Source organism: Grampus griseus, assembly GCF_964374135.1.
Source record: "Grampus griseus genome assembly, chromosome: 2".
NCBI lineage: Eukaryota > Metazoa > Chordata > Mammalia > Artiodactyla > Delphinidae > Grampus > Grampus griseus.
In genome coordinates this window covers 96,501,163-96,514,131 of record NC_139018.1, presented here as the reverse complement: position 1 = coordinate 96,514,131, position 12,969 = coordinate 96,501,163, and the positions used below count along the sequence as shown (strand labels likewise).

The window sequence follows — 12,969 nt, the reverse complement described above, 5'->3', positions numbered from 1 at the left end:
TAGTTCTAACACATAACTTTCTTTCTTTTTCGTTTTTTTGCGGTACGCGGGCCTCTCACTGTTGCGGCCTCTCCCGTTGTGGAGCACAGGCTCCGGACGCACAGGCTCAGCGGCCATGGCTCACGGGCCCAGCCGCTCCGCAGCATGTGGGATCTTCCCAGACCGGGGCATGAACCCGTGTCCCCTGCATCGGCAGGCGGACTCTCGACCACTGCACCACCAGGGAAGCCCTAACACATAACTTTCTACTCCTGCTCCCTTGTGCGTGCTGCAGTCCCACCCATTCCCACTGCCCCATCCCATTTCCATTCTGAAATCATACATCCAAGATCCTTTTGCCCCTGTTGAACATGTTTCTTTTCCATTAAACACTTCCCCTGTTTCATAGTTTGGCTAGCTCTTTTTCATTCTGAAGTCGGATCAAATTTAACTTCCTTAGATGAAGTCTGATTCGTTATTGCATCCCTAGCACCTAGAAACAGCTTATACATACTACATGCTTGTTGAATGAATAAAGTGAAATGGAATATTGGGTTGGAAATTAAGTGAGAAACCAGATTAAGGTTATGGATGCAGAGAGATGATGATTCTCCATTCAGTCACGTCTAACCTTTCCTTCGTTGCAGTAGGCCTTTATACTCTGTTTCTCTGCATGAGGAGAAATGTCAAGGAGCTTTGCTCTCATAAACCTCACATCACTGAAATTGGTGCGCCTGATTTTCCATGGCAAGGATGTATTAAATGTTCACTGCTTCTCTACTCTTGCTTGTGATCACAACCTTGCAAACATTCTGCATCTGGTTTCTGAGGCTCTTTATTGCCCCATTACCAATAACTTGGGCTGGTTAGTGTCTTGTAGACTCTCACTTTCCTGCAACTATACAAGCTAACATTCCTAATGACTTTGTCTATAGATGTAAGGTGCCAGTTGCTTGAGTTACTGCAAAAATGATCACTATAGGGCAGCCATATTTTTAGGATAAAGATCAGAAGCAGACACACCAGTGCGCAGCTTTCTGTCACACCACACTTAACAAGTTACAGAACACAAACCTTTCACTTCTTCAGTAGAATATCCTGGGTATATTCTGTTACAGTATTGCCAGCTGTTTGCAGTATATTCACATTCCTATGGGAGATTGGTTCTACAGAAGCAAAGGGAGGAAAAACTTCAATAAGAGGATGGTCGTCTACAGAGTAGAGTGCAGCAGAATGAAGAGTGGCACCTGAGAAAAGGCCACTGGAAGTTGGTATCACTGATCATTTGGAGAGAGCAGTTTCAGTAGAGGTGTGCATGGGCCTGGGACAGAGGGACAGAAAAAGAACAATAAGTGATTAAAGGTGAGTTAGTGGAGAGGATGTGATTTTTTGAGAATTTCTGAGGTACATAAAAGAAGATACAGTCTTTGGCTTTGCTTTTAAATGTAGGAAAGATTTGATTTTGGTTACAGATAGGCAAAACAAAAGCATGGGAGAAAAACCAAAGATATAGAAGAGGCAAGAGGGCAAGAGCTGGGGTTGAGAGCATGCGTGAGGAGATTAGCCTTGGCATGTCTTCTAAACAGAGGATGAATGACTAGAGTGCAGGCGGGGGAAAGAGATACTAGAGGAGAGTGGTCACTGAATGACCTTAGTCTTACTTGTAAGAGGGGGGTTGAGGTCATTTTCCTGGAGGGTATGAAGAGAAGAGGGTAGAGCTTTGAAACCCAGGGACTCTTTATAGCTTTGTAAAAGCATGTATGTACTTAACAGATCCAGAAAGGATCTAGAAATTTAAAAGTGGTTTCGTTGGGATCATTGTTTGAATTCACAACGTTTTTTAAAATTTAAATTTTTTTAAGGAGAACTGAATGGAGCAAATGCCTTCTGTGGGGCATCAGTCGTTGGGGTAAAAATGTGGAAAAGAATGGTAGAACCAAAACCTGGTTCTAAATTAAATTATTAGATTTCTTTTCCTGCTCCTCTTCACTTTTTTAAAAGGTAGAAGTATACTTGTAATGATTCTAAAGTCAAGTAGTACAGAAGGACATGGTGAAAAGCTAAGAATCACAAAATATGCCTCTACCACCAAGTTTAGCTCCTCTACCACTGGAGACATTCAAGCTGTTTTGTGTTTCTTCTGGTAGTTGCCCCCATGCCTCTCAATAGTATGTTTATACCACTGTTGCTTAATTTCTTAATTTTAAACATAAATTAATAGTTTTCAAGACTGATAAATGAGGATTAAGCTTATATTTCCCACCTCCCTTCCCTCCCACCCTCTTTCTAGGATCATATCACTACTTTTGATTCCTCTATAGGCTTCCTTTACAATGTCTAATATATTTTCACCATTATTTCTTATCCCATTGGCTGTCAACAGTATTTCTTGTCTCTCTAGTGTGTAATATGACAATATGAACACCACTGTCCTTCCTTTTGACTCTCCTCCCTTCTCTTGGCCTTTGTCATCTGTGTTCTTACCTTATTAAGGTTGATAACACTTGCATTCTATTTTATAATCATTATTAATAGTCCTCTTAGCTTTATAGGTTGATATAGTTCACTGCAGATCACAGTGTATACTATGATTTCATTTTTTAAATCGCTTTTTGTTTTTCTTGGTGTTTCTGATTATTTTTTCTCTTCATCCTTTTGGCCTCTATCATAACCACAATTATTTTAATGTCTCCCATCACATGAAGTATTCTATAGAGTCATCCTTTTACTCCAGAAAACTCCCCTGTAGGCAGGTCTCCTTGCTTCAGTCCGACCTTGTTGATTTCTTATCCTAATGCATAGTCATCACCTTGGGACTCAGCTGCTCCTCCTGAACTGAATCCATTATTTTCTAGATTGCATATGGCAACCATTGCCTTTTGCCAGTGTCTTATGTCATATTCCCCAGAAGTGGGAACTTCCCTAGAAGTGGAAGTTCTTTATTTTTTAAAAATTTCATGGATAGTTTTATGTGTCATGAACATCTTTCTCCAGTCTGTGGCTTGCTTTGTCTTAGTTCGTGATATCTATTGATACATTCCTAGTTATATTTTAGAACTTAATTCAAACATACCTTTGTGAAAACTGAATATTAATTGTTAATATTATTAATTAACAATTAATAATTGTTAATTATTCCATTTTCTGAGACACAATAACCATTTCCATATAACACTGTTTTAGCACTTAATCACAATACATTCTAATTGAGTTCATTTATCCTTTCTTACAGGAAAATTATCTTATTTTGCTCCAGCACTTAGCCTAGTGCCTGGCCGTTTTAAGTGCCCAATAAATATTTTCTGAAAGAAACTATACCCTTGAGATATAGCCATTCCCATTCACCACATTCATCCCATATACCACTCTATAATGGTCAGGGTTCTTAATCACAAATTCATAACTGGCTCATTTAGGTGAAAATGGATTCACTGAAAGATATCAGGTCACTTACAAAATTGTTAGAAAGGCTGGAGAAACAGTCTTGATGTAAATCTAGGAACAACCCCAGAAACGTGCTACAGCAATGGCCTGATGTGGATGCTGCTGCTGCTATCGCTGCTGCTGCTACCACTCCTGCCACCAACCACTGAAAGCCAGGAGCCCGACTTTGATGTGACCACTGTTGTCCTACAAACTTGGCTACCTCTGCTACTACCTTCATTGGCAAATGGAAGTTCTGGGCAGAGCCTGTTTCTCCATGTTTCTCACTTCTGTAACCTAAGTCTTGTGCAGATGAATCTGATCTTTGTGGCTTAGGTCATATGACTGCATCCAAGCTGCAAAAGAGGAGGGAATTTGCAACTATCAGGAGGCAGAACTAGTGTAGAAAATTCCCCCAAATAGAGAAAAGATGACAGACAGGCACAAATATGATAGAGACCATTATACCTTCCCGTGTGCTTCTGCAATACAGCATTGCAATGTTGTCTACTTGAGGGTGCAAGAACTTCATGGAGCTTATGATTTCCTTACTCATTTTGATTTGACATGCCTGGAAGCATTAAAAGAGGATCTTAAACTATACAGCGGTATTATACCCAAGTAAGTCAATAAATTGACACAGTGCTAATCTTTGAACTATTCATCATTTCTGGCTGACCCATCAAAATGCTCTTTTAGAAGTCACTCAGTTTTTATTCAGCTTCCATTGGATCCTGCAACATGGCACAACCAGGCAGTCAAAGGCAGGGAGTGAATATGTGAGGAGAGATAGGACTGAGAATTTGATTAATAATATCTTAAAATTGTAGAGCACTGTCGAGTTTCCAGTACACTTTCTCATTTATCTGATTTGAACCCCTCAACAATACACATATAAGTTGTCTGGTTTTTGCTTGTTTTAAAAAAAAAAAAGGCTCAGGTTTCTCACACTGGTAGAGTTTACAGGTGAGCTAGGGGACAAGGCAAGAAATCTATGTGGTAATAGATACAGAGTTGGAGACATCAGTATGAACTCTTGTTTGATTTAATATAGAGAGCTACATCAGAAATATTTTTAGAAATGTGTACATACACAGGTTAGTGTACACATAATTGCTTGCTCTGTGGCGGAGAGGGCCTAGAAGCAATGATACCCCAGTAGCAACAAGGCCCAGATCATAGCTTCTAATATTGTTCTCCAATGAAATGAACCAGGACTCCCTGGAGAAATGGCTGATTCTAGGACTGTGGCAAGGAATAGACAAGATAGAATCTTGTAGTGCTAAAAAGAAAGTGCTTAAAAAATAAAAAAACAAAACACACAAAATGATGGGGCAGTATGTCAAACGGACACAGGTATCAACTGAAATCTCCCAATGGCCAAAGCTTGAACAATTTGAGCAGCAAAATAAAGCAGTATTAGATTATAATGCAGGGACTTCCCTAGTGGTCCAGTGGTTAAGAATCGCCTTCCAATGCAGGGGACATGAGTTCGATCCCCAGTCGGGAAACTAGGATCCCACGTGCTGCATGGTGCAGTCCCCCAAAAAAAGTCAATTATAATGCAAAGTGTAAAATAAATATCCATGAGTCTATACTGATATAAATGAATGAATGAATAAGTGGGGGAGATGAGACAAATTGCCCACATAGAAGAATTCCAGGTTTATGGAGGTACTCTCCTCAAGGAGTTGGAGAACAACTCTCCACTCCTTAAGTGTGGGCTGCATATGGTGACTGTGTTAAGTGTATGGAAAGGGGCCCGAATTAGTTTGCTAGGGCTGCCGTGACAAAATACCATAGACTGGGTGGCTTAAACAACAGAAATTTATTTTCTCACAATTCTGGAGGCTAGAAGTCCAAAACCAAGGTGTCATCTATTTTGGTTTCTTCTGAGGTCTCTCTCCTTGGCTGACAGTTGGCTAACTTCTCCCTGTGTCCTCACACAGTCTTCCCCTTGTATACATGTCTGTATCCTAATCTGTTTTCCTAAGGAAACCAGTCATATTGAATTAAGGTCCAATTGACCTCATTTTAACTTAACTACCTCTTTAAAGACACTATCTTAAAATACAGTTATGTTCTGAGTTATTGGGGGTTAGAACTTCAACATACGAATTTTGAGGGGACACAATTTAGCCTACGACAGGGGAAAAGAATTGCTTTACAGTGAAAAAAACTTGACACTTCCTGAGCCAGATGATCAAGGTCGATATCAATCATGATGTTACGTCAACGGTGTTGTCATGTTGATACTATGACCCTTGATATAATGTGGTGAAAATAGCATTTTACCTCTGTGGTCTTCCTCACAAAAACCTATAACCCCAGTCTAATCAAGACAAATCCCAACTGAGGGACATTCTACAAAATACATGACTGGTACTACTCAAAATTCATGAAAAATATCCTTGTCATCAAAAACTAGGAAAGGGAGAAACTGTCAGCCAAGAAGATCTGAATGAGACATAATGACTAAATGTAATGTGGCATCCTGGAGGGATCCTGGAACAAAAAAGGACATGAGGTAAAAACTAAAGAAAACTAAGGAAACCTGAATAAACATAGGTTTTAGTTAATGATACTCTATCAACATCAGTTCAGTAATTGTAACAAACCTACCATACGAATGTAAGAAGCCAATAAGGCAAACTGATTTCTGGGTGTTTTAATCTGTTCAGGCTGCTGTAAAAAAATACCATAAACTACCGGGTGGCTTATAAACAATAGAAATGTATTTCTTACAGTTGTGGAGGCTAGGAAGCCCAAGATTAAGGTGCCAACACATTCAGTGTCTGGTGAGAGCTGACTTCCTCATACATGACTGTTTTCTCACTGTATCGTTACATGGCAGAGGGGTGTGAGATCTTTGGGGGGTCTCTTTTATAAAAGGCACTAATCTCATTCATGAGGGCTCCACCCTCATGACTTAATCACCTCCCAAAGGCCCCACCTCCTACTATCATTCCCTTAGGGTTAGGGTTTCAACGTATGAATTTGGGGGTGGCGGCATAAACATTCAGGCCATTGCACAGGGTATATGGAAACTCTGTAATATCTTTGCAGTTTTTCTATAAATCTAAAACTGTCTAAAACAAAATTTATTAAAAGACAAAACAGGGAGTTCCCTGGTGGCCTAAGTTAGGATTCCAGGTTTTCACTGCTGTGGCCCAGATTCAATCCCTGGTCGGGGAACTGAGATCCAACAAGCCCTGTGGCGTGGCCAAAAGAAAAAAAAAAACAAAAAGCAAGGCTCATATTGGCTAAGAGGCTTGCCCCAGGTTAGCACTGGGACTAGCATCTAGGTCATTTGATTCTAAGTCATTTTCACTACCGAGGGGCTTCCACCACTACCTCACGGAAGGGAGCTGTGTGTCAGTGGTTGCGGGAGGTACGGGATGAGAGTAGCTAATAAGTACTTACAATCCAGTAATTCTGGAAGATCGAGGCAGTATAAAGCACATGAGTGCTATGGATTCGAGCAGAAAGTATTTCACGATCTAGAACAAACAATCAACTGATAGAAGGAGCTAGGTGCAGAGGCTGCTCCAATAGCAGGTGGTCAGCACACAAGCTAGAAAACTGGGAACAAAGGGCCAGAGATGAGAGATATTTTAGGAAACCCAAGATTAGAATCTAGAATTAGAGTAATAGGTACTGGGAATAAAAATAATTGCACCGTTTGAATTAAGTACTGTCCTTTTTATCCTCCTTGCCTGGGGAGACATAAAGTGTGGCTAGGCCTAAGCTCCCAAGTGAGAGGGAGTGAGGATAACTGGCTGGAGCTAGGGAATTGAAGGGGTGGGGATCCGGGAGTACCTGTCTGCCTTCCAAATTTCAAGTATTTTAGGTCAGTCTTCCTCTCTTCTTCACTCTGCTTTTTCTGCTTCAGAGCCTAGGTCCCTCTGGCTGTTCCTTTATATATCTTGCAATGATAAATGACCCCTCCTCAACTCCATATCATCATTTGGATCTCCTGATGAGCTATTTGGGGTTCCCACCCAAATGTCGCCTATGCCCATGGCTAGTCCTCCGAAACGTTAAATATTGGGATACGCAAATGCCAATGAATGTACTATAACCAGTAACACAGTACTTTGCCTCTGGCCTCTAGAATTACGCCAGTCTTACAGAATTAGAATTACTACTTTATATGACCATGCAGCATGGACTGCCCCTTCTCCTACCCTTGCAGCCACTCCTTGCAGTGAGCTCCCCCAGGCCAAGGACCATATTTCATTCATCTCCATCTTTACTCTCTTCAGTGCTACCACGTGATAGACCCTCAATAGATTTTTTCTTCAATTTGAATAAAGCAATGACCACCCTACTAAAAATTGCTTTTTAGTTTTTCTCTCTCTTCCCTATTTAGTTTTTCTCCATTGTACATTGTTATGTGTTGAATTGTGTCCCCCTAAAACATGTTGAAGTCCTAACCTCCACTACCTGTGAATGAGACTTTATTTGGAAATAGGGTCTGTGTAGATGATCAAGTTAAGATCAAGGATTAGGGTGGACCCTAATCCAATATGACTGTGTCCTTAGAAAAAGGGGAAATTTGGACACAGAAGCACACATGCACACAGGGAGAACACCACGTGAGGATGAAGACAGAGATTGGGGTGATGCAGCCGAAGCCAAGGAACGCCAAAGATTGCTAGCAAACCTTTAGGATGTAGGAGAGAGGCATGGAGCAGATTCCCCCTTCCAGCTCCCAAAAGGAACTAACCCTCCCAACACCTTGTTCTGGGACTTCTAGCCTCCAGATCACCTAGTACATTACTGTCTAAAACACCCAGGTCATGGTACTTTATTGTGGCCCTAGCAAATTAATACACTTATCACCTTCACCTTCTAACTTTATAATTGTCTATCTTCCAGACTAAAATGTAAGCTTCGTGGGGTCAGGGATTTTATCTGTTTTGTTTACTCTCGAATCCTCAACATGTAGAAGAGTTTCTGGTACAATGTAGCTCTCAATATTTGTTGGAAAAAGTAATATCCATGAACACTTTAGAGGAAAGGGATTGTTCACAATAACTTGGACACTGTTTTTATTTGGAAAACAACCTACATGAAAATATTCCCACTTATAAAGCAATAGTTGAAAACATTATCAATTTAAAATAATATACAATATACTCTGGCTACTTTTTCAGAGGGGGAAATCTTAAACCCTCAGAAGTTGGTCCTATTGCTGGTTTCCCCAGTTTACCAATGACAGAGTGCTTGGGACTGTGAATATACATGGTTAAGGTAGGGAGGTCAGCCATCAGGGCTTCCTAGTTGTTTCTTCCAGCTTTTTTTTTTTGCTGTACGCGGGCCTCTCACTGCTGTGGCCTCTCCTGTTGCACAGCACAGGCTCCGGACGCGCAGGCACAGCGGCCATGGCTCACGGGCCCAGCCACTCTGCGGCATGTGGGATCCTCCCCGACCAGGGCACGAACCCACGTCCCCTGCATCGGCAAGCGGACTCCCAACCACTGCGCCACCAGGGAAGCCCTCTTCCAGCTTTTAAGTCTGCTCTTCTGAAGGAGATAACGTAAGGTCCAGGGCAGAAAACCCTTCTCCCTTTCCTCATCCTTATTACCTTCCTCCTACCATGGGCCAAATATTTGAGTGGTTGAATGCATGTGTTCAGGTATTAGAAGAGAATAATTCTAGTGTCTTTTCTTCCCTCTGTCACTAGGGAAAACAAAACAAAACAAACCAAAAAACTTCACTGACACCTGTAACACAACACCGTTTTAATTTTTTAGTTTTTTCTCAGTTTAGGGGAAGAAAATGTTTTCCTCCACCCTCCTAGGGTCCCTGGTTGGGCCTAAAAATTAAACTGACAAAAATAGATTAATGCAAGAAAAGCATACTAATTCATATTGTTTTACATGATACAGGAGCCTTCATAAGGAAATGAAGACCCAAATAAATGGCAAAACTTATTAGCTTTTATATTGGGTTGAACAAAGAGAAGCAATTGTGGACAAGTGACTTAACAATGTGGGGAGGCTAAAGGAAGATAAGAACTATTTTAACAAGGTCTGTTTGTTTAGAATTCTCTTGGTCTTAACTTCTCCCCTTGATGATAAGAACAGTACTTTCCTTCTGATATTAGGGAGGACATCTTTCATATAGGAATTTCATCTTCTGCTTTTAAGAAAAAGAAGGAAGGTCATTATTTTTCTTGTATTTGATGTTTTGCAAGTGCCCCCAACTCAAGATAGTCAATATACCAAAGCAGCGTCCCCTGGGGTGATACACCCTGCACCGCTTCATCGGCATACTCAGCATTTCTCAACAGTCCTAGGAGGTAGGTACTAGCTGGAGGGTGAGAAAACAGAGTGGTTACCACCTTACACAAGGCACAAAGAAACTCTTAAATCTCAATCCAGTGCCTTTTCTGGTGTACTGCTGATAGCTGCACAGGTTTTCTCTTTTAAAGAAAGGGTGGTATCCAAAAAGATGAAAGAGATTTACTTTCAGAATTGGAAGGTACAGAGCATTATGCAGGACTCTGTAGCTATTACCTCTGGCATGTCTGAGGAGACTGTGGGCAGTGAGCAAGGGGAGGAGAGGCCTGAGTTCCAGGGAGTGAGGACTGGCCTCAAATGTCCCCCTCATCAATGATCTTCCTTCAAATATACACGCAGGATACACACACTACCAAGGGGGCCAGCCTTGAGAGATAGTTTTGATAAAAACCATCCCAGAGTCCCATGACTGGCACTGGGCACCACTTAGAGTTCAAAGAAATAAGGAAAGATGAGCACACTAAAGAGGCTGGGATGAAAAAATGGAGATTAGCTAAACTGGAATGAAAGCGTGGGTGGGGAAGAGGTAGAGGGTGAAGACGGCATCAGGGTGGGGTGGAAAGATCACATTCTTGGGCTTGAAGTGCAAGGATAACAGCGATTAGATAGAGAAAGAGGGCTGGGGCAGAAGGTGAGTGGCACCGTTACGAAGGCGCAGGCCTAGGATAGAAGGAGGCTCTAGGGCCGCCCCCTGGGGGCATCTTGTTACCAGGTGCACTTAAATTTCTGTAGCTTAAAACAGGCCCCTACGCTCTGGCTTCACGAAACGACCCTACGGCAGATGCCGAGGTGTTCAGGGTGACCTTGGTGATTCTTTCAGATTATCCGTCCTCGCTCACTCCCAGACGTGTACTGCTAATAAGGCTCTTCTGGAATTCTAGGTTATTCCATGGCCTTCCAAGAAGCTTCTCCCCCTATCCTTTCCCTACCAATGTTTGGAAGCACAGGAAAAGCAGCCTGCAGACTCCCATTTACCTGGACACCCTGAGTGACACCGCTATCGCTGCCCCTCTCGGAGGCTGGGCTATTCTGCACGGTCCAGGGCTCGCTTGGGGCCTGGGGCATCCCGGGGGCGGTGTGCGGCCAGTGGGTGTCCTGGGGCGGGCTTCTGGGTCTCGGCAGCGCGGGAGGAGGCAGCGGCGACGCTGGCTGACAGGCTGATGATGCCCGGTGCCCGCAGCCGATGGGAGGCAGCGTGAGCCCGAGAGAACCCGGAGCAGCCGCGGTGGCAGCGCTGGAGCACAGCCTCCTCCCGCTCCCACAATGCACAGGGCGAGGGCGGCGGCGGCGGCGGCGGCGGCGGCGGCAGCGGCAGCAGCATCACCGGCTGTAGGGTTGGCAGCGGCGGCGACCCCGAGGACCCCGGGCACGCCGAGCGCGCGACACAGCTCGCGGCGAGCCCGGGAGTGATGGCGAGGCCCCCACTGGCCGCCCGCGGCTGAGACGCCCCACCCAACCCCACCCCGCCCCGCCCGGAGCGGCCCGCCCGGCCTGGCCCTGCCCTGCTCCCTGCCGGCTGCAGCCCCGGCGTTTCCTAGTCGGCGCGGGCAGCCGCCCAGAAGAGGTGCGGCCTCCGCACAGGCGGGGGGCGTCGGCGCCGCGGGGCCCGCCATGGCCGCGTCGGAGCTCTACACAAAGGTAAGGCGCCCCATGAGCCGCGCCTTGGGGAGGGGGCCGCGCGGCCCGGCGCCGCCAGCTGTCAGGCCGGGGAGGGGCCGGGGCGTGGGGACCCAGTCCGGCCCCTCCGGCACCACCCCCTTTCCGAGCATTTTGAAATCCTCTGCCTTGCCCGCCGGTCGCCCGCAGAGGCACCTTCCTTGTTCGGGCGTTGATGGTTAAGGCGGCGGAGGGAGGCCTGCCTCGGGGTGCCTCTGTGGCCCCTGCCACCCTTCTTGGCCTGGGAGCAGTGCGGGTTTCTAAGTGGAAAGCGGGTCTGTGTGGCTTTAGTAGGGCGAGCCTGGGGCAGGATTGCTCAGCCCTCCGTCTTGCTTTAGGAAAAATCCTGGCTGGTGGGAGATCCTAGATCTGACAGATTAGATGGTCGGTCCCTCCCCTGGGGACACGCGCTTAAAATAACGTCTGGTGTTGGTATGCGGTGCCACTTCTACCGCCACCCAACCTTTCTGTGAGGTATGGAATCTTGCAAAAGGTCGCCAGTCGATTTTCACCTTTAGGTGCCCGGTTTCAGATTGCTACCCTGGGGTGGAGAGCCCCTGGGGAAGATGCAGACGAATAAATGCGAGCTGATTCACTGGGGTGGTCGGTACTCATTTGTCGCTGGGAGTTTGCAATCTGCATGTAATCCCTTAGAGCCTTGTTAGGCTCCATGTCTTCACCATCCTCTGGGGTGAGCCTTTTCCTTCTGGGTTTTGTTTAAGGGAAGTGGCAGCCTTTCCTTCTTATACTGACAGCAGTATTCTCTGGGGCTGGTAATCTCTGAATGGCATATTTTGGAGAACTGTCCCTTCAAGACAGTGTGTGGTGCCCTTTGTGACTGTGTGTAGTCATGGCATTTTATACTATCACTCCTGTGTAGGTAGATGTTTTGCCAGCTATTAATTACCTCTAATTCCAGTTAACAGAATTAACCTTAACTTTTTGAGTTTGCATCTGAGGCCAAGTCTACATTTATGGTCTCAGAATCACTGCTTCCAAATATGACCCAAGTAAGCCCAGGGCTCAAGTTGCAGCATGTTATAGAAGGAAGAGGTCTGGACCCGCCATCAAGAGAACTGGATTCTAGCCCTTGATTCTAGCCGGGGCCTTTTCACTTACTGTGTGACCTTGGGCAAATCACTTAACCTCTCTGTGCTTTAGTTTCCTCATCTGTAAATGGAGTTAATTATACCTGCCCTACATCTCTTACAAGGTTGTTGTTGTGAGGATCAAACAATAATACATGGGAATGCTTTTCGTAACCTGTGAATTTCTCTACAAATATGAGGTATATTTCTTCAACCATGAAATGAGTTTGCATGAAACATTTCCTGGGACCTCTCTCTTTCCAGCTTCAGATTTGAGGACTGCACAATGAAACTTCTCTCTAAACCTGGTAATTCTTTAGGCATTGTAGATACCTAATGTATGATTGAATGCAATTGGAAATTGATCCAAAGTTACTTTATAAACAAAGATTTATATAAAGCTAACTATGTGCCAGGTACAGTTTTAAGTGCTTTACAAATATTAACTCATTTAATCCTCATAATAAACATATGAGGTGGGTACTAAGAAATATCAGAGTCATTTTAACAAGAAG

General features: G+C 44.3%; 1 protein-coding gene across 1 annotated transcript in view; it reads left to right on the top strand.

Annotated features, from left to right (window-relative positions):
* The first annotated feature begins 11,308 nt into the window (after positions 1-11,308).
* Positions 11,309-12,969, top strand: part of MYO5A (myosin VA) — a 182,345-nt gene continuing 180,684 nt past the window's right edge. The window contains exon 1 of the mRNA XM_082648646.1: positions 11,309-11,348. Coding sequence (XP_082504772.1) covers positions 11,322-11,348 — 27 coding nt within the window. The 5' untranslated portion in view covers positions 11,309-11,321. The remainder of the gene's footprint in view (positions 11,349-12,969) is intronic.